This window comes from Rhea americana, unplaced genomic scaffold, assembly GCF_003343005.1.
Source record: "Rhea americana isolate MKP2758 unplaced genomic scaffold, rheAme1 scaffold_100, whole genome shotgun sequence".
In the NCBI taxonomy this organism is placed as follows: domain Eukaryota; kingdom Metazoa; phylum Chordata; class Aves; order Rheiformes; family Rheidae; genus Rhea; species Rhea americana.
In genome coordinates, this window is record NW_028185040.1 from 192,368 (window position 1) to 213,303 (window position 20,936).

A 20,936-nucleotide genomic window follows, 5' to 3' on the forward strand; every position below is an offset into this window, starting at 1 on the left:
AAAAAAAAAAAAAAAAAAAAAAAAAAGTTCATATACTGCAAGTTTTAAGTCCTGCACCAGTAAATCTTCAGCCCCAGCAGAAAAGAAATCTTTAAGACCACAGCTCTGAAATGCTGAAGAACTTAAAATTGCAACAGAATAATTTTGTATTCAACCCAAAATGCAAAGGAAATCTGGTATATGAAGACCATTTACAAATTTATTAACTAACTTCTGTTAAGATCTTAAAAAACTGAAGACTTTTACTTCAGTATTTGCAGTATTGAGAAATTTTTCCAGGCTACAGGTACAGAGCAATAGCAATAAAAGAGAATCCTGCAGATGCTTAGGCAATTTCACCTACCTACACTGAAACAGGTAAGTTTTAAAAATAGTTGATTGCTAGTGTAAGCGCTGTCTATGATGATTCAATCTTCGACAAAGATTCAAACATACAAAATAAACTTCTGAACCTCACTTTTTTTGAAGTAGCACAGCCACAATGGGGTGATTTTGAACAAAAAAAGAAGTGTTTAGATTCTCGCTATGTTAATAAAATTCTGTGCACACAGACTGACATTTCAAAAGAGGAACCTAAAGAGCTAGATTCCTCTTAAGCATTTTAAAGTCCCATTCTGAAAAATACTGAGATAAATTCATAGCAGAGTCTCACCTGWTGCACACTGCAAACCCTGATGAACAGCAGTCTGTTCAAAGAGTTTCCACTTGCTCAGGTTGCAGAAATCAGGTCGTACTGGGACTCTGGTCCCAGACTGAGAACAACATTAAGCATCGCTTAACTTTTAAGCACTCAAAATGGAACAATCACCTGTGTTGTTAAATATACAYGTGTGTTGTATTGGAGAGGTTTGGAGTCTTCTTGCAGAATCAAGGCCCCGGTTGGAAACCAGTATTGTCTGCAAAATACCTTACATATTTACTTACCAGTTGTGTGTTTTAATTTGAAGGGCTTTCACTGTAAGAAAGATAATGAGCCCTGGGTGTATCTGCATGTACAGATGTGCATTTTGAACTGAAATTTTCACTGCAAGGATTAGCCTGGTTGAGAAAGCATGAAGGCAGTGCACGAATGCAGACACCTCATTCTCACTTGAAGCATGCATCCTAGCTGTACTACAAAATCCTTGTGCCCATAGCACTGCCTGTTGTCACCATGGTTAGCAGCAAGGGGGTAGCTGATTTCTACTTGCCCGCAAGCCACTGATACATGGTGCCATCAGCACTGGGGGACAACACAACAGAAGAAATTATGGCAGGGAGAGGTTGCGGGCAGCAAAAGTGTGATTTATAGAAACAAAGATGCAAAAGTCTGCAGAAGAGCTCAAGATAAAAACATCGCTCCGGAGCATTGGCACAGGCCAATGGGTAGAATAAGGGAACGGGAGCAGCATCATGCAAGCACCAAGTGAGGTGTGATGGAGCTAGAAGTCAGCAGATGCTCACCTGAGGAGAATGGCAYGAAGGAAGGTGAGAGTTAGCCAATAACACAGACAGGCTTGGCCAAAGCCGGGGGAAGACTGAATATCTGACAGACTGAGGAGAAGGCAAGAAAGCCAGCRCTTTTCAAATCTCTGGGTGAGATTTTAACCTGTCTTTGACCAAAGGTGTGCCCTGCCACTCTGCCTCTTGCACACCTCAAAGCTACACCCACAACTCATTCTTCAAAATGAAACAAAAACAAAGCCCACATACCAKCCAGCTTTTCTGAACCTCGCTTTCAATGCACAAATCTCTCAGCTGACACACGCAAACATAGACCAGGGCTTTCCTAACCCACCTAATCATAGTATAGAAGTTCATGAGCCTCACCTAAATCCAGCTGAGCGAAACCCTCCTGCTTCAGTGTGCTTACTCAGTCAAGATTTCCTAAGTAGCCCATGGYTGAAGGTCCACCATGCTTGGCTTGTAAAGTAGTGGTCACTGAATATCTCACATCCATCACCAAAGGCCCTGATGCTTGTTTCTACAATGGATTATGGCCAAACATACTTCATGTTCCTAAAAGACACTTTAGTTCCCTTCGGAAATATTAGTGCATTAACTTACAGTCTCCATCCACCATCTGAAAGGGGAAGCAGGGGGAAATAATAAATCAAGAAAGATCAGAGCTTAGCACAGTCACTTAAGTATATAAATGCCAAGCACTTATTTCTGCTGAATACATACTTAAATCACAAAGGAAATGGCTAGAGAGGTAGTTATCAAGAGGCAAACTCCCAAATAATGTTCTAAGGAGTTCAGGAAAGGTAATAGAAATGAGTCAGTCTAACATTAACTGGCAAATTTGATCCCACAATATACATCCCATCACGAAAATCTTCAGGATTCCACATACAGAAAGAGGTTAAATATCACTGGTCTATATTCRTTTTAATAGAGCTAGCTTGATTCATATCAGCCAAGAGTGTGTCCTAATTTTTTAGGCCTTCCTGCTTCTGTATTTAAGAATAACTGGTGTTTTATTAATGTAAAATATTAACTTTCAGCTAGTTGTAGGTTTTGTTCCTCTAATCTACCTCAACTCAAATAGTCCAGATAAGTCCTGGATAAACATGCAAGCTTAAAGTCACTTATCTGACTCAAACCAAACCACTGAATACTTTGAAGTTGGTCAATTGTTGTATATACAGTGGAAACTGCTCATTAACTTCTAGCCACCTCATAAAGGCAAAATGATCCCCTAGATTTAAGTCATTCTTGCACAATAAATGAAGATAAAATTGTTATATCACTTCTAATTTACTAATTTAGGTATTTTAATTCAATGCTGTGCATGCCTTATTTGAGCACCCTAGTTTCAAACAGCATAAAAAACTTTTAACTGATTTAATTTGAAAGAGAACAACTTAATTCCAAAATAAGCATCCTCACATGGAGTTGGACTGAAAAAACAAAAGATGCAAATTATAGCAGATTTAGTTATCGGCATGTGGGCAARCTGACAATCAGGAAGTCATTTGTCATTCCAAATGCAGTAACATTTTTAAATCAACCTTTTTTTTCCCCAGACATCTCAGCACAGAGCAGTATCATGAAAAGRGGGAAATTGACTGGAAAAGACAGTTTAATAGTGCGAAAGCTCAACCAGTGTCCTCAGGAGTTCATTAAAAACACGCCTTTATTACTCAACTTGACATTGCCTAATAAGATTCCAGAATATTTTTTTACTTATTTTAGGCTAATGAGAATTTTATAGACAAGTCATTTCTGTATTCTCCTGGGAGAAAGTAATAGATTAGCACACAATAGACTGGCTCCCCATCCCTCATTTCTTCAATTTCTTCAGCATCTTCTCCTATTTGTCTTTCTCTTGCTTTCCCTCCACTTTCTATTTAAAAAGGAACCTCTCTATTGGCATGGAAAATAAACATCAGGAAAAAGAAAACAGTCACAAGACATGTTGTATTTAGTATTTGATAAATTAATCCTCAGGGAGGAATCCAGACATGTTAACACTAAATACCAGCTCAAGCCAAAAAAAAAAAAAAAAAAAGGAAAAGGAAAAAGAAAATCCCAGCAACTTGCACATTCTGCAGTATTTCCCTGACATTAAATCTGTTGGCCAAAATAAGAGAACTGTGAATCGCTCATACATCTATTATTAAATATACTTCCAAATGTCTTAGCAGTGGTAGAGTCATTGACAGTTACTGGTAAACAAAAGTTCCATAGATGCAGTTCTACTTTTGTGTAATTTTCATATCAGGTAATCCTGGTCTTCATTTGTCAACACAGAGCATAAAAATATACAGAATCCCCCATGGTAATTAAGGCTAATTCTAAAAGGATGAAAATCCAGCTTTTTCCTCTGCAGCTAAGTGCAATCAAACCTACTTGCAGCTGAGCCATTGCAATTCTACCGCCCAAGGGATGCGAGGTGCAGGGGCCGGGTAACGGCCCTACGGCACTTCAAAGTAAAATGGCCTTGGGAGTGGGCTGTGCCTCAACTGCAGAATTCCTAAGCAAATGATGGTATTCAGCTCATGTTCATTGAGCAAACAGCAGTAGAGAGCAAGACATTACCCCCTCCCAGTGGTTTGTTATTGCCCCCTACAATCCCCCCAAAATGAATTTCACCTTCCCAAATATCTTGTATGAAACACAAGATGCTGTGTTTACACACACACACACACACACACACACACACACACACATATATATATATATACATATATGTCACCCTGCTAGATCCATAGGAACCCCACAATGCAAAAATATGTGTAGCTAGAGTTGCTATTAATTCCTGATCTGACACCCTCTGTGCTTGCCAAGCCGAGCAATTGGAGAGCTGTGACCTCTCACAGCTGTGAGGGGATATTGTGAATGATGTTGCTCAGTGACACAGTTACTTGCCATAATATCTGATTTCCTCACAGCAGCAAAATGATTCGCAATAATATCAGTGCATCTTACAGCTTCAGAGTTAAACAGTAAGAAAAATTCTTATTCCAGTCATGTGTGTCCTAAATTTGTTTATTATATGGTTCCAGACAAATGTTATACATGAAAGTTATTTGGCAAAGCCTCCACCTTGGTCTTTAATTTCCTTTCACTGTGCTGCACTGGACACAATGTCCACACACAAGCTGTCAGTACATCTGCATATTACCACAAATGTCTCATGTTATTTTCTAATGACAGAGTGTGAAGAACTTCTGTGTGATCGCAAAAGTCTGGGTAGCTGATGTTTGGCTGCAAAAGTATTTAGGACAACATGACATGTCRGCTCCTAAAGGCTTTTCACGCAAATGGAGAATCATAGTAATCAAGGTAACAAGGGAATCTAAAATTTGAGGCACAACTGAGTATTCCAGTTATAGACACTATATACCAGATATCAAAGGTATATGAAATGTATGTGGTAAGAAAGACCTTTGTTTGCAGAGTTAACTCGTAGGAAGTGATAGACATTTTCACCCTTTGGCATAATCAGTAGTGACAAAAACTGATACCATAAAGTTATGATACTGWCCTTAGTATCATAAGCAGTATTATATTATATTATATTAGCAGTATGACTGCATGTCACTGCTTCAAAATCCCTACCTTTATTTGAAATACAGAGCTACAAACTGAGCAAATGTCAAGAGGAACATATAATCCCAGGCTCAAGGAGAAGGACTCCTGGTTCAAAGCTGGAGAACATTACTGAGAGCAGTRAGAAAAGGCCAAATGAAAAATCAGACTTGATTTCATTCCTGAACCATCTCTTCCCACAACCTRTCTCTGACAGAGGCCAGAACTATATTATTCAGATGAACGTGAAACAGATTTTAGTAGAAATATATGCAATTACCCTCCCATTCCCCTCCCTCCACACACATCAGGTCTCATCCTTGCCTTGGAGAGCTCGCCCTAGGGCACGYAAGGACAGGCTGCAAGTTATAGTGCCCCATCAGTGCCCCACACAAAGAGGCCACCTGGTCACTCCTACAGCAAKACACCAAGCCCACAAACCCACACCACCTATCTCACACGAGGGGTGTCGAGGGACGAGTAGAGTGCCAAAYATACGGCTCCTGCAGGGTGCTGGCAGATTAGCCAGTGCACTGATAAACTCGTAACCTCACTCTGACTTCCTCTGCAAGCCAGTCTTAATAGTTGAAATTGGCTGCAGTCCTCAAGCATAATATTTGATATCCTTCCCAAGAAATGCACAATTAACTCCGATCACTTTGGATATTCAATACGTAGGGGAACTAGCCCTGCTGCTGCTTGGGCTGTGCTTCCACTCTCTGGTAAACTCAGAATTTTCTTCACAATGATTATGAATGGAGCATAGCTTATAAACCTCTAAGTTCATTAACTAAAAACAAAAAGATAATTCTCAAAAGTTAACAAGCACAGAAAAAACAAAATTGCATGCGGGAAGCAAAAGAAACTTAAGAACCACAAATCATACTTGCTGTGACAAACAAATACCCACCTATTTTGCCTTTACACATCCATGGGAGATTCACATTCTTAGGATAAAAAGGTGAATATGTACACTTTATGCAACCCTGAGCCAGTAATGCCACTTCTTCAGAGAGAAATAACTTATTGTTAGAAGTGTAGAGAACTTTATAGCCAAATGACCTGTCTCCGTCCAACTAAGTAAGAAAATGCTGCCAAATCTATTTCTATAATCTCAGTGATCTCATATGTTTTCATTAAACATATTAAATAAAATGAGAGATGAAAAGTGGCATATTTTTCCTATGCTAAAGTAATAAGAGGGCTTAATTTTTTAATTCTTTCAGAATGAATGGTATGTTAAAGGTATATAATACATTTTATAAACTACAGAAAGTATCTGTCAGTATAGTCTCACAGAAAGTCTTCACCATTATGCTTAGTTGTTTGCATTCTCCTTGCAACAGGGAGCCATACTCATGGGCCCACATTTCTCTGTTCCAGACTTTGCACAAAYGTGGAACAAAAACAAAAACAAAACGAAAATAAAAGAGAGAGAGAGAGTGCCTTGCCCCACCGAATTCACTACTAAATGTCCTATGTGCTTAAAGTAAGGAACTGTGTTAAAATACATTACTAGTCTGGGGGGGTTAAAATATTAAGTAGAGCAAAATCTCTTCATATGTTAGGGATAACAAATGCTAGGGATAACAAGATGTTTCCATCACAGTGAATACCATTCTACTTTTTCTTTCTGATTGCAAAAGCTGTTCTTTACTTTCTTATACACAAAGAAAAAGGGGGGAGAAGAGAAGTGCTGAAAGCCGTCAAGATAGCACACAAATACCTAGGCAGGAGCAATGGACACCTGCTCAGTATGCAACTATTTGCAGGAAAACTTTATACCAACAATCCAAATTCTCCTGAATGCAAAACTCTGAACAAGAGAGCTCAGCAGGATGCACTGTTACAGGCATATAGTATTTCCTAGTTTCAAAATACTTTATGCCATATTGAACCTGCACTTCTGGTCATCATGTCGTACCCATAATAGAATAAAGACTCAGAGTGGTGGTTTCCTTCCTACACAAACCAGTTTGGGAAACACACCCTTTGGTGTTGATGTTATCCTCCTGATACTGTACTCAAATGACAGCAGCCGTTCATTCATTTCTTCACAAGGTAGGAAGACCTGACACTATCAAAGAGGGTTTGCAATAGCCCTTATTAATAGCCCTGATTAAGTCTTTCCAGGGTTTGGAATTAACCAGGAAAAAAAATCCATCAGATTCTGGTATCTTTTCTTCATAACATTTTGTTCAGGTTTAGATGAAATATACCAGTAAAAATCACTGTTTCCCTTTTCCTGCTTGTGTTCCCTATGAGCAGTCTGGCAGCTTGACAAAATAGTAACTGAGAACTAACGCTGCAGGGCCAAGTCCCAGCTTCAGCTGAACTCTGCACTGAAAGTGCTGGAGAGTTGCTGGGTCAGCAAAGGGAGCTGAACTGGTACATAGCTGGCTATATCTGTCTGGCATTGGCACTTCGCATTCTTGCTCCCCAAATACTTCCCACATGACCATTTTGGATTTTCACAGAATTACAGAATGGTTGAGGTTGGAAGGGACCTCTGGAGGTCTTCTGTTCCAACTGCCTGCTCAAGCAGGGTCACCCAGATCAGGTTGCCCAATTGGTTTGGAATATATCCACAGATGGAGACTCCAAAACTTCTCTGGCCAGCCTGGTCTAGTGCTCAACCATCTCCTTAGTAAAAAAAAGTGCTTTCTTGTGTTCAGATGCATTTCCTTTGTTTCAGTTTGTGCCCTGTGCTTCTCATCCTGTCAATGGGCACCACCTAGAAGAGTTTGGCTCTTTACACACAACCATTAAGTATTTATACACATTGATAAGACTCTCTGAGCCTTCTTTCCTCCAGGCTAAACAGTCGCAACTCTCAGCCTCTCCTGTGACAGACGTTCCAGTCCCCTAATCATCTCTGTAGCCCTTCAATGGGCTTGCTCCAGGAGCCCCATGTCTTTCTTGCACTAGGAAGCCCAGGTCTGGACCCAGCACTCCAGATGTGACCTCACCACTGCTGAGTAGAAGGGAAGGGTCAGTTTCTCAACTTGCTGAGAACTTGCTTCCTAATGTAGCCCAGGATACTGCTGGCCTTCTTTGCCACAAGTGCACAATGTTCAACTTGTCCACCAGGACCCCCAGGTCCTTCTCTGCAAACCTGCTCTTGAGTTGGTTGGCCCCCAGCCTGTACTGATGCATGGGGTTATTCCTCCCCAGATGCAGGTCTTTGCACTTCCCTTTGTTGAACTTCATGAGGTTCCTCCCTGCCCATCTCTCCAGCCTGTCAAGGTCCTTCTGAAAAACAGTGCAACCATCTGATTTATCGGCTACTCCAACCAGTTTTGTGTCATCTCCAAACTTGCTGAGACTGCATTTGGTTCCCAAATCCAGGTCATTACTGAAGATGTTAAGTGGTTTTGGCTCTAGTATCGAACCCTGTCGGACACCACAAGTGTCTGGCCTCCATCTGCACTTCATRTTTCTGATCATAGTCATCTGAGCCTGGCGGTTCACCTAGTTTTCAGTCCATCTCACTGACTACTTCTTAGCTTGTACTTTATYAACTTGTCTATAAGGATGTTATGGGAGATAGTGTTAAAGGCTTACTGAAGTCAAGGTAGACAAAATTCACTGCTCTTCCCCTCATCCTCCAAGCCAGCTGTCTCATCATAGAAAGCTGTCAAGTTGTTTAATGGGGTTCCTAATGGTCCCCCTAATGGGGGTTCTAACCCCATTCCTGCATGCCTAGACAGTGTATTTGTATTCCTCCTGGATTCCCCCACTTCCACCTTTTGTATACTTCCTTTTTATCTCTGAATGCTCAGATATGTCAGGAGCTCCTTGTTCCTCCATGTAGGCCTCCCAAACATAAAGCTTCTTCCACCTGTCTGAAGAAGGCCTTGTCTGCTTCTCCTCCCTGACCAGGCAGTCTGTAGCAGACACTCACTACAATATTACTGCTGTTGGACTGCCTACCAATCCTGAACCACATGTTCTCAGCTGCCCCCAGGCAGAGCTCCCTGCTCCAGTTGCTCTCTCATGTAAAGGGTAACTCCAGCTCCTCACCTTCCTGGCCTGTCCTTCCTAAGGAGCCATCACAACACTTCAGTCACATGAGCTACCCCACCACATCTCCARGATCCCAGTGAGACTGTAGCCCTGTAACTGCACACAGATTTCTCTTGCATGCAGATTTCTTTTGCTTCAACAACTGCCAGATTGAGATCCTTGCAAGAATCCACTTGTAACCTTTTTCTTTTAGAAACATAACCCTTCATCGCTACCTTCTGTTAATTGTTCATTGATAAGAAGAGTTTGTCTACAAACTCAGAGCTGCTTAGTTTCTTTGGGAGTTTTTGGCACAGGATCTTCTTGGATGCCTATTGGAATTCCAAGAAGGTAACATCAGCTGGATCTCCCTATCAATACACTTATTGACATTTTAAAGGACTCTAGTACATCTGTAAGATATAACTCTTTCTCCATACATCACAATTATCCATGTGCTCCTTAATACTATTTTTTAATACTTCCTATTAATTTTCCTATTAGAGATGTCAGGCTTACTGATTTGCAGATCTCAAGCCTATTAATAATTTTCTAAAGGTACTCACCACAAWTCAGGATCACCAGAAAGCCTTACAAGGAGTCTGAATTAAAACTGACAATCTGATAATAATAGATTAAAACCCTTAAAACCTAATTTCTGTATACTCAACTTTAAAGCATTAGTTTTCATGTAGAATCATTCTGTCTGCATGTGTGTGCATATGTGTATGTATGCACTTAAAATTTTCAGGCAGCTGACTAATACATCCCTTATTGAAATGGAGACTCAACCTCCAGCCTAACCACACTAATGTTTAGGAATCTTTTGCTATAAAGCTGATGATAAACACAATTTGACAAACAGAATAAATTATGTTTAATTTATGTGAAAGCTGTAACTTAATCTACTTGCACACTTCTCATGTAGATAACCACGGTAATTACATAATAAGCATGTTTGCATAATTCATTTATTAATTATTTGATACTCRATAATTAGCTCAGTCTAAAGAATTTAGAAGATACCATGTTAGTCAATAAATAAATGTATAATGTTTGGATAATCACCCATTTTGGTTTTAAGGAAAATATCTACTATACTATTACTTGAATCAGAAAGATCTAGTACAATGGATAGATTTTTATCTGTTTTTAACATGGAGAAGAGAAGAAATAGTCATGAATGATGCCATCTATTATAGAAAGTATTATTTCTATTTTGTCCAACTACTCAGGAAGCTTAAGGAATTCTTAATGACCAGTCACTACTAACRGATTGATTTTGGCCTAAAATATTCATACTAGATAAACAGGAGATGTTACTCAAAAGTGTGACAACATATCAATGAAGTAGAATAAATATATATTTCTAAAGGATTGAAGTTGCTCAAAAGCTAATAATTCCTGGATGAATATGTCAACAATTTTGGAAACACATTAATTTTAATTGTGATTGGTCTTTTTGAGGCCTCTAGTGACAGCCAAGTCTCAGCTGTGAAGACTCTAACTTTGCCTCCAAAATAAACTTGCCAGAGAGAAATAGTAACACTTCAAAAAGAGAGAAACTACAGGAAGGGAACTGCACCTTTGCAACGCTCACAGCAAGCTCCTCTCTGCTTAATGACGAGAGCACAGTCCTTGGAAAGCATTGGGCACTTCTCTCTTTTGCATGTCACCTCCTTATTCTGAAAAAAAAAGAATAGACAACATCTATTGTAAGTAAACCAAATCCAGGTCTCAGTTTCTCGCAACTCAGTAAATAAAATCTGAGGCTAGCAAGCTGCTCTCCTGCTTGAGAAGAGGTCCTTGTGACTCAAAACAATTTTCTCTCTTTGAAAGAATGTAGTAAAGACAGTCCCTGAATTATCCAGGAGCCCAAGTAAATAGTATTTAAATTCCACTTAGACAGTAAATCATAACCACCGCATATCACAGCACAGAAAATGTGCTCCATTGAAGAAATCCACTTTATTTAAATGGATAGCTAGCTACATGATGTGCCTGTTACAGTATCTTCAGGGTCTTAAAGTGTTACCCCATGAACTTCACAGTTTAGCAATCACTCTTCAAAGTGRCAAAAGAGCAGACAGGTGAGGAAGAGGTAACAACCTCAAAGAAAAAGAATACTCTCCTGTAGCGAAGAAAATCATTTTGGSTACTTAACTATGCAGAGGTCCCTCAGAAGAGACAACTATAATTCACCTCTTTGTCCCCAAAATGCTCAGAATCTACAAAACAGTACAAGCAGGTAGAATCACTGTGCATTACTGTATCATCTTTCTATGGCAGAAAGCCAGTAACTAACAATGCCGAAGACCACATATTGATCATTTTAAGGAATGCCAATGCAGGAGTGTGACAAAGGACAGAAGAAATATTTCATTTATAGCCTGACATTCCCCTGTGATGTCAACCATTCTGGTTAACCCTACCTTTGAATAAGGCAGAAAACAAATACTTTTTTTTTAAGTAAAATTTTGGTACTTGAAATTCCTGAAGGAAAGTAGCCCTCTGAAGTGAGCTCCACCTATAATTAGTAGCTCAGTTCATTAAGTGACACAGGTGGCCATTTACTAGATGCAAGCACCTACCTCATCCAATCTTATGACTTTAATTAGAGACCAAAAAATCAAAGGGCTAGAAAAATGTAAATCATAAAACTAAAGGAAAAGAAACCATGCTTTCCAGACCTTTTCTTTTGCTCCCTATGGCCTTATTCAAGGTGCCTGTGAAGGATAACACACAGCTTTTACTATGCTCCAGCCTCTTTGTCTAAAATCAGAGGTTTATTTTTTTCAGAGTCACTGCCTGATCTGATGGGAGCTATAAAGGCACTTCAATCTTATCAGCGTAAAGGAGGAATAACTCTAGCTGAGTCAGTGTGAAATCAGTAAATGAGAGTCATGCCCTAAAGTTCTCAGCTAAACTGCAGCTGTAGCGACACAAATGACTACTGTAAAAAGACAGGCCACTACTAGTTACTGATACGTGCTGGCTGCTTTTCATCACTGCAGCACTGCAAAGCACCATAAATGCAATTTAACTGGCTAGTTAAGCTGAATTTATGACAGTTCTGAAGTTCTGGATTGGCACAAAGAAGCCAGAGTATAGCAGTGAAACTGGCTCAACAACTTCTTTCAGAGTTCAGGATGAATTTCTGATTTCCTTTATGTGAACATAGTGCCCCTGACTGCTTCATATCAGCCTCAGTGAGACATATTTAAAGGCAGCAAAATAAAATTTACCAAATCCACAAAAATACAAGTCTATATTTTAAAGGATTCTGCTAAGATCTGGTTCTTTTCAATGACAGTTTGTTCAACAAAAGATTTAACAATATCTAGTTACTTCATTACCTATAACAGTGAGAGAATCTTTTGCATGGTGAAATGGGTATGAAGGAAGGGCAAAATACAGTAGAACATGTTCCTTTGTGGAACATGATCTACCTGAGATGGACCCAAAGGATTCACAGCAGATAGTGTCCTTCTATGGTAACCTACTCATGTAGACCCTCTACTGTGGGTTCAGTGGCACCTACCTATTAGACTTCCTCTTTGAGGGAAGAAGTCATTAYGGTAGGAGGCAGGGAGAGAATTAAAACACAGCTCTATAGTTTCTTTTGTTCCCTGATCCTCAGGGCACTCCTGGGGCATATATCGAACACAGTCCTACTTCCTAGCAACCTTCTCCCCCTTTCTCCCAAGCACAGACTGCATCTTCCTAACCTCAAATACTTCCTGGCCATCAACTGGCTCTGTAGAAAGGACTTTCTCACTGTGACCAACTAGTTGTTTCATGTCAGTGGTATGAAACAATCCTGAGGATGACCCCGATGCATGTACTTCAAACAAGAGGTATCTGGCTTCAGACTGAAAGTCTCCTGTTTGGCCCAGATCACTTAAATCAGAAATCTCTGCAAGTGACAATTCTGGTACCACTGGATCAACTCAGAAAGGAGGGGAGGGAGCCAGTCAAATTTGGCTCTTATTCTTCATGTATCACCAGCAATCAATCAATCACCTTCATTACAGGTGAGGATGGAAGTAGCAGGAAAGAAAGAAAAATAAAAGTTGAGCATGGCTCTATAGCCTAGTGTCTGGGAGGTTCTCCTGGGAGGGAAGATTTTGGAGTTCACATCCCCGTGCCAAGGACTGTTTTACAGTAATCAGCTGCTCCATGTAAAGTACATTAGCAGGCCAAGGTGCAGTGGCTGGAACTGAAGAGTTCTCCCATTGGGAGAGTAACTTAAGTGGCAGGCTACAGATTCATATTTCCTTTCTTTATCCCAGCAGACCTTGAACTACTTGCTGCTCAGTGGCCCAGCTTCAGCAGGAGGGGCTTGTACCTCACAGTCCCAAAAGCCACTGGTCCTGACCAAGAGGACTCTACTGGGGAAGGTGGGAGATGGATCTTGGATTTGCCTCTGGAGGTGGAGGGCACTGAACAAAGATCTCCATCTCAGAGGTGAGTGCATCAGTTGCTGCAGCATGGTGCTAAAAGGTGGAGGAGGAGATAGCACATTTATACCATTTTTTTTAAAAAAAAAAAAAGGGAAAAAAAAAAGAAAAAAAGAAAACAGCACCAGCAGCTCTGTCCTTTGAAGGAGAAGCTGTGACCTTCTTCCTACAGGAACAGGTCTGTGCATCCCAGGTAAATAGAGGCAATCCTTTGACATCATGACTAGTGTGTCTAAGCCCTGATGAGAGGTGGGATTTACAGAGCCAATGTCCTACTGATCTCATCTCTATCTGGTCTTATAGGTGAGCCCCCAAAGATAGACCTTGATGTGCCTAACTCCCTGAGCATGTGAGACATGGGGCCTGACATAGGGACTGAGCTGCTCTTCCAGGGGTCTCACCTGGAAGATGTTCAGAGATGCAGTCCTTATGGCTCTTCTGGGGGTCTTTTGCTCATATAGCAGAGTCAGAATTAAGACATATCCCCTCAGTATAGTGTTAATGCCAAAATCTCTGTTGAACTAAACACTGATGCATGTAACTCCCTGGAAATGCAGCGAAGTTGTTCTTGTTTCTTCTAAGACTGAATTTAATCTCAAATTCTTTCTGAAAATCCTATTCTTTTATATCAATTCTGTGTCTTACGGAAAATTAGGCCAGAAGATGTGGARGAAAGGGTTAACACCATGCAATCAATCATATGACAGGAGCAGATAAAGCAGGGCTGGTAAATCATTGTTTAGTCTATTGCAGTCAGGCATTATCCAGTGCAGATCTCCTTGGCCCATAGAGTGTAAAAGTACAAAGATAAAACAAGGAGCAATTGTCACCAGGAGCTTTTTTTTTTCACCCTATAGTGCAAAACACAGCAGTGTTTAACATGTACTGTCAGTCTGCTTGTTCCAGTTTTGCTGCCTCTTTCCCTCCCATTTCACAAGGCAAAGTAGAGTGTGAGAGCAAACAGACTTTAGCAACAAATCCTTTCCTTCCAAAAACGTCCCCTCCTACCCCCAGTAATCATAACATTTCATTACTTGTCCCAACCATACATTTAAAAAGTTGTTAAGTAGCTGCATGCAGGAGAGCTGTATTACCAAACCTCCATCTGTGTTGTCAACAATGTCTCAGGAGTTGCTGAAAGTTCTCAAATACTTTGATTTTTGCTGTTCTTAGGAGAAAACTTCTTAGACGGCAACATTCAGAAGCCAACTGCAATAGGAGGGTAGGGGATTTTTTCCTTTTGTTTAAAGGACATGCACTCTGGCACTGAGAAGTGCGGAAGAGACACATGGCTCATGAATACATAAACCATTTGCTAAATCAGAAACCTGGGAGTCAGTCAAAATCCATAACAGAATCCCAAGATTCATAATAATAACTTTTAATTATAGTCCTGCACAATAGTTATTTTAAACAGATGGTTTATAGATTCACATCTGCAGTTTTTTTTTTTTTTTTTTAATTCAGTGCTCAGGCACACATACAGAAAGTGAGAGAACATCGCAAGACCTCAGCTAAGTTTTTTGTTAGTGTTGGAAAAATACATATTTTTTTAAAAGAGGTCAAGCTGATCCAGAACAACGCTGCCACATCTGACGCAACTCCCTAGCGAACACTTGGTAAAGGATTCATGCTGGAATCTCAGACTCCTTCAGAAAGAAAAATTTAGGGAGTGCTAGAGAATCACCCTCGACTCCTCTCCTGTACAGACTGAGCTTGACTGCTGCAGAACTCTGGGTTTTAGTATGTTTTGGGGAAAATCGGAACATTTTGTTTAGTGCCCTCTTTTCTCACCTCTCCCACTCTTTGCCAGTGGGAACCAGAGGTATCATCTTTAACATAGCATGATGTCAAATTCCTGTACAGGGGAGATACATTAACCAGAGCTATTACTGGTGTTACTGCTTCATGTTACCTTTATTATAACCTTCTCTCAACACAATTTGCTCATCTTCCACACACACCTCGTATTTTTACCTTCCGTCAGAGAACTCCACACAAAATAGCCCATTCCAGTAACAAAATATATCAAAACTAACAGCCTTAAGCTCATGTGGTGCAGTTAAATAAAATGCCAACAAGAAAAGAAAAGAGAAAAAAAAAACTAGAAAAGAAATCTGAATATTTGGCAGAGATCTTAGAGAGGATGTGAGCCAAACCACAGCTTGGAAGCCACAGCCAACTTTCTACAGGGCTCCCCACTGGGCTCCTGCGTCTCACACGTCAACTGCTGGGACGATGGCTCTTTTCAACCTGGATTTGGCTTGCAGTAGGAAAAACTCAGAAGTCCACTTTGTTTCTTAAGGGCTTCATCAGCAAGCACCTCAGTAAACAGTGTTCCAACCCCAGTGTTTTACTGTCAGCTGCAGGGGTAGACCTGGCTGGGAAGATGTTGCAGATGTGGGCTCTCAGGGGGCAGATTTCGCCTGGGAAATTCTGTTCTTTTTTATGGATTAAAAATGCTTTCAGGAGACTCACGCTGTATTTCTGGTATCCTGAAGATATTAAATATTTATACGGAATAGGAAAAATGTTGCCTAAGCTTTCGTTTAACCATAAAAGGCTGTAGAGAGAGAAATAGTAAAAGCAACAGGGGCAGGTTAAGTATGAAGTACCATTAATGGCTAATCCTGACAACATTCATTTTCGACCATTATCCATCACAGTGCTACTATTATGCTCATTAGTAACTCTGACTGACAAGACTCCTCCCAGAGTAGTTCAGAGTGTCTTTATGTCTCTGCAAGGAGAAGCCCTGTGGGATCAGCCTCCAAAACGGTAACAATTTTCAAACAATGGTGAAAGTTGCCTCTGGGGAATCTGAGATGGAGCTTTCCAGTGTGCACATATGACCTTGGGAGAAAAAAAGAGCCATTCAAAATTAATGAGGCAAATAATGCACTTAAGTCACTTAGGCCACCTTTCCACYTCAAGGTATAGGACAGGTTCAAGCGCAAGTTAAAGCACACTGAACACCATGACCCACCTGTTTGCCAGCCATGCTGCTGGCTCTTTGTGCAGATATCATATGTGGCCAGAGCACCCACTSGGTCTTCATGGAGCTGGGCTGAGTCCAGTCAGGCCTCAGGAGTGAGGGTTCGGACCAGWGCTGGCATCCAGGCTCTGCCCCTTAGCAAAGCTTGGGAGAACAGGCTGTCTGTGTCCACACCTCACCTACGTGCAAGCGACCAAGATTTTGGGMCAAACTCAACTTGAGGACAGGCTTAGACACGTGTGTAACTCCTGGTCTAGAGAAATCCTTAGGCACCTCCTGAAAATACTACCCTTACTCCTTTGGCACTCTTGCATGGAACTTACCATTTCAGGTCCGATTTACAAACTTTACATTAATTAGTGGAGCTGATGCAAGCAAGAAATCCCTACTAAGTACTGGGAAACTGCTGTCTTCAGTGAATATTTCTCTGCCTGAGTAAGAGCTGCACAATTCGGCCTCAGGGAGGAGACACCAGTTAGCAAGGAGAGGAGTATGCAGGCACTTCAAATGACTGACAAGAAAAAAAGTCTCAGTTCTCTTGTTTCCCCTCCAACTATCTGGTTTCCCCTTACAGAAACAAATTTTGTGGGTGCAATGACAAAAATGATTTAGCACACCTGACAAGGTTTTAAATTCAGGGTAGAAAAATACTTCCCTATGAAACATGGCTATTTTCTGCAAAATTATAAAGTTCTCTTTGTTCATCCATGTAAACCCACAAACACTGAGGCATATGCTTCACCGTACAGAGAGAGTCGTCCTATTAATTTTAAACGTGTCTTTAATTTTAATGGGACAACTCACATGAGTAAAGCCAAACAGATGCTTAAATACTTGCAGGATTAGGGCCTTGCCCATCACACAACATGRCTATGATTTCAGCATGAGTTGTATTAGACACGTGCAAATGACTGTATTTCATCATGAATAAAATATGCTGGTTCAGTCCACAGAGTCTCTTTTCCCTTTTTTGAACAGAGCACACAGTAGCTTCAGATTCACTCCCTCGTAATCTCTTTAGTTTATCTGCCCTCTCTGCTCAAAGCATCAGCCCATTGCTGACACCAAGCAGGGATGAGTCTAAAGCTCTCTCTGCAGCAGTGCTCAGCCAACATCAACGACTCTCTTCAGCCTAGGCTGTCCCCACTCCCTAGGAAACACAATTAAAACAAAAGTATTGCTTGCTGAAAGATGACACCAAATTTCACTGCAAATGGGGATTTGCCACCACTGTGAAGAACACATTAGTATGTGCAAGTCACTCAGGACACATCACTCACAATCCTTTATGGCCTTTYTTTTCTTTTTGTTTTTCTTTTTTTGCAGTGTGTTTAATGATGTTCACCAGCATGAGGAAAGTGACCTCTGTGGCCAGCTTCAGTCCCGATTTTCCCTGACAGCAGCCTGCTGCACTATTATATAATGAAAAGAAAGCACTTTCCTCTCATATTTATTTGCATTAATGTAACTGCTATGCCTGCAGCTGGGATCAGGGTCCCATTACACTAGACATCACATAAGCACATGCTAGGAGTAGATCCCCTACTCCAATGAGCTTACCATCAAAGTAGACACAGAGAGAAAAAATGACCATAACTGCACATTAAGTCAGTGAGAAAGCCAGAACAGGATCCAGGCTGCTTAGCTCACAATCTCTCTGCCTCCACCTCAGCCTTTAAGTGTGATTTAGGATTAGAATTTGACCCTGTAAAGTTAAAGGCAGAGCTCTTTACCTTCCAAGAGAATAGCATATGACAATCTCCTAACAATAAAAGTTATGGTCTTCAGGAGTTCCTTGCAGTTCATACTGTAGTCCAAAATACTACCTATAAATCCAAGAGCTGTGTTTCAGGGAAAGGGCAAGCATCAGGGTTCTTGTGGGAGATCACACCCTTATATTTCATGACATGCATGCAATTAAAATTTCCAGCTTTTCCCCCTTCATGCTTTAGCCAAAAAATTAATGGGTTTTCTATTTTTGTGAAGAAAAGAACTCATATTACTTACCAAATTGTCAGCTAAATCTTACAACAGTAAGCAGCCTGACAAAGAAAACAGTAGTGACAGACAGTACGTGTCAGTTTGAAGTTTAGGGTACAGCCATGTAGACATGCTGCTGGAAAAGGTGATGACTCACAGATCAGACCCTACTAGCTTACAGTTTGCCTCTTGCTGGACATTGCCAATCACTCAGATCAGCCAGTCAAACTTTTTGGATGGTCACTGCCCAATTCCCAGTGAGCAAAAGGGGTGATGTGGAAAGTCTGACCAGGTTTATCCTGACTGAAGCAGATAGGGAGAATTCATGCATGCAAGTTTGACTGAAGATAGCAATTTCCTAGAAAAGGAAAGGGAAAGGCAGTTGAGGGCAGTAAATCTACTACTACCTTAGTTAGATCCAGAGGCCTCCTGTATGCAGCCCAAGCCAACAAATATGAAATATCTTTGCTTCCTCATGTGTACTAGCTTCTGAAGCATGCTGCTCTGCCRACCTGATCTCAGTGTAGTGCCATGGTTTGAGGAAGAAGAGTTTGCTTATAGCCTCAACCCATATACTTCCTTAGTAGAACTGGCTTGAAAATACTCTTAGGAGATTCCAGCCTAAAAAAATGCTGAAACTTGCAATGATGAATTATCAAATTGATTTCAGAGAGGATAGTTGATTAAATCAGTTTAATTCAACTAATTTTCAGTCAAACCACAGTCTCGTGTTCTTTCCTGTCTCAGAAATTAACATTAACTTAGTGCCATCAAAAAAGCCTCTTTACAATACTCCACTTTTGTTTCTTAACTATTGCCATCCTGGTTGTATCCATAGCCTTTATTCAGCTTTTTTCCTTGTAGACTTAATGCCAGTAAGAGAAATGCAAAACCATGAAATCTTTAAAAAGTGCATCAAAAACTGGCTCCATCTTCCAAAATTCCAATTTTTTGGATGAAACCACCACATCTTCTATTACAGACTGAACACCAAATGATAACCATTTCTCTTCTACTGTTATAAATGAAAATTTCAATTGGCATTTATTTAAAAGACATGCATTAACTATGTTTTTATAAAAATCATCTCATTGCATTTTGATGGGATAAATSTATAAATACCTTATGCAAACAGCAAGTTACCTCTGTGCCTGAACTCTGCTTACTCGACCTTTACACTGGAGATTTAGGTAGTGGCAAATGGTCCATTTTGGGGCTTAAGCCTACACTAAAAACTTTGAACAAAGCAGCCCTTGAGGCCATGTAGCTTCTAAAGAGTTTAAAAAGCCCAATGGGCCTCCTAACTTACTCTGCAACAAGTCATATCCCATGAAGAAATTCACTTCTGTACAATACAAAAACAGGGTTAGATTAAAGAAAAGGAAAGAAAAAAAGCAAAGTCCCCTGCTGCTCTGTCTGGCCAGAATCATGCCTTTTACTGCCCATATCCTCTAAAGCAACGATGCTCTGATGATATATTACCCTAATACATCACTAACTGACAGTTTTCTCATGATACTGTATCCTCAAAGATGTGATGCATGCCAGAAGCAGCAACAGGGGATCTTGGTGGGGGGTAGAGGGCGTCTTTTTATTTTCTTCCTTTTTTTTATCCACGGTTTATTTTTTAATGTTATTTTGTCTGGAAAATCCCTGTCAATCCCAACTTCATAATCCAAAGGACTCCTTTAAAACTGTAAAGCATCAAAAAGGAACAAAAAAAAAAAAGAAAAAAAAAAGAAAAAAAAAACTCTCTTCATTTAATTGAAACAGGTTTTGAAATAGGATCAAAATGCTTGAGGAGCAACAACCAAATAAAATAGTAGCCCAAGAGAAAGTAACAAGAGTCTGTTTTCTATTAGAAAATTATTTAGGCGAGAGGCCTCCAGACACTGCTGTTTTAATGTACTTGCAAGTTGGCTGAGCGCTGACCCTGCTTTTGTTTTCTTATATGATCTTGCCTGTACTACACGGTGGTATTGCAGAAAAGGGGAAGGTTGTTCACTGCGAGAAGAGGCAGCAGTAGCTTGTCTGTCTGTCTAGAGAAGCCTCCCTGGGCAAGAAGGGATGAGGAGCACCAGCATTTCAGCCAGGACTCAGGAAGGAAGCAAAAGCTTTCAGGGTCTTACCAAGCTGCCCTCAACTCATGGGATCTTGCTGCTCTTTTACACTCTGCACTGTTGATGTYTCAGAGAGGCAGCTGGTAATCCCAATTTTGCTATTGGTGCCAAYAGAAGGAAGCTGTGGCCACAGGAAAACTTTGTCAGAAAAAATTATACCAAAATGATGCTTTATTTCACACATCTCATTACTATGTGTTTTTACTTCATATCCACTCCTGGTTCTGATGGGTACAAAGCTTTGCTGCTATAAGAAAAGCAGAGGGAATAAATTCCCCTTTGTTGTGATCAACTGCGTTGCCGAGTTAGGTTTAGATTTTGACTTTGAAAACTTCAACTGACATTGTAGCTATTACGAGA

The 20,936-nt window shown here is 40.5% G+C and overlaps 1 protein-coding gene across 1 annotated transcript in view; it reads right to left on the bottom strand.

The window, feature by feature from the left end:
• The window catches only part of BMPER (BMP binding endothelial regulator), a 150,408-nt gene that overhangs the window by 114,193 nt on the left and 15,279 nt on the right, over positions 1-20,936 (bottom strand). Inside the window, exon 3 of the mRNA XM_085303689.1 lies at positions 10,607-10,706. Coding sequence (XP_085159815.1) covers positions 10,607-10,706 — 100 coding nt within the window. The remainder of the gene's footprint in view (positions 1-10,606; positions 10,707-20,936) is intronic.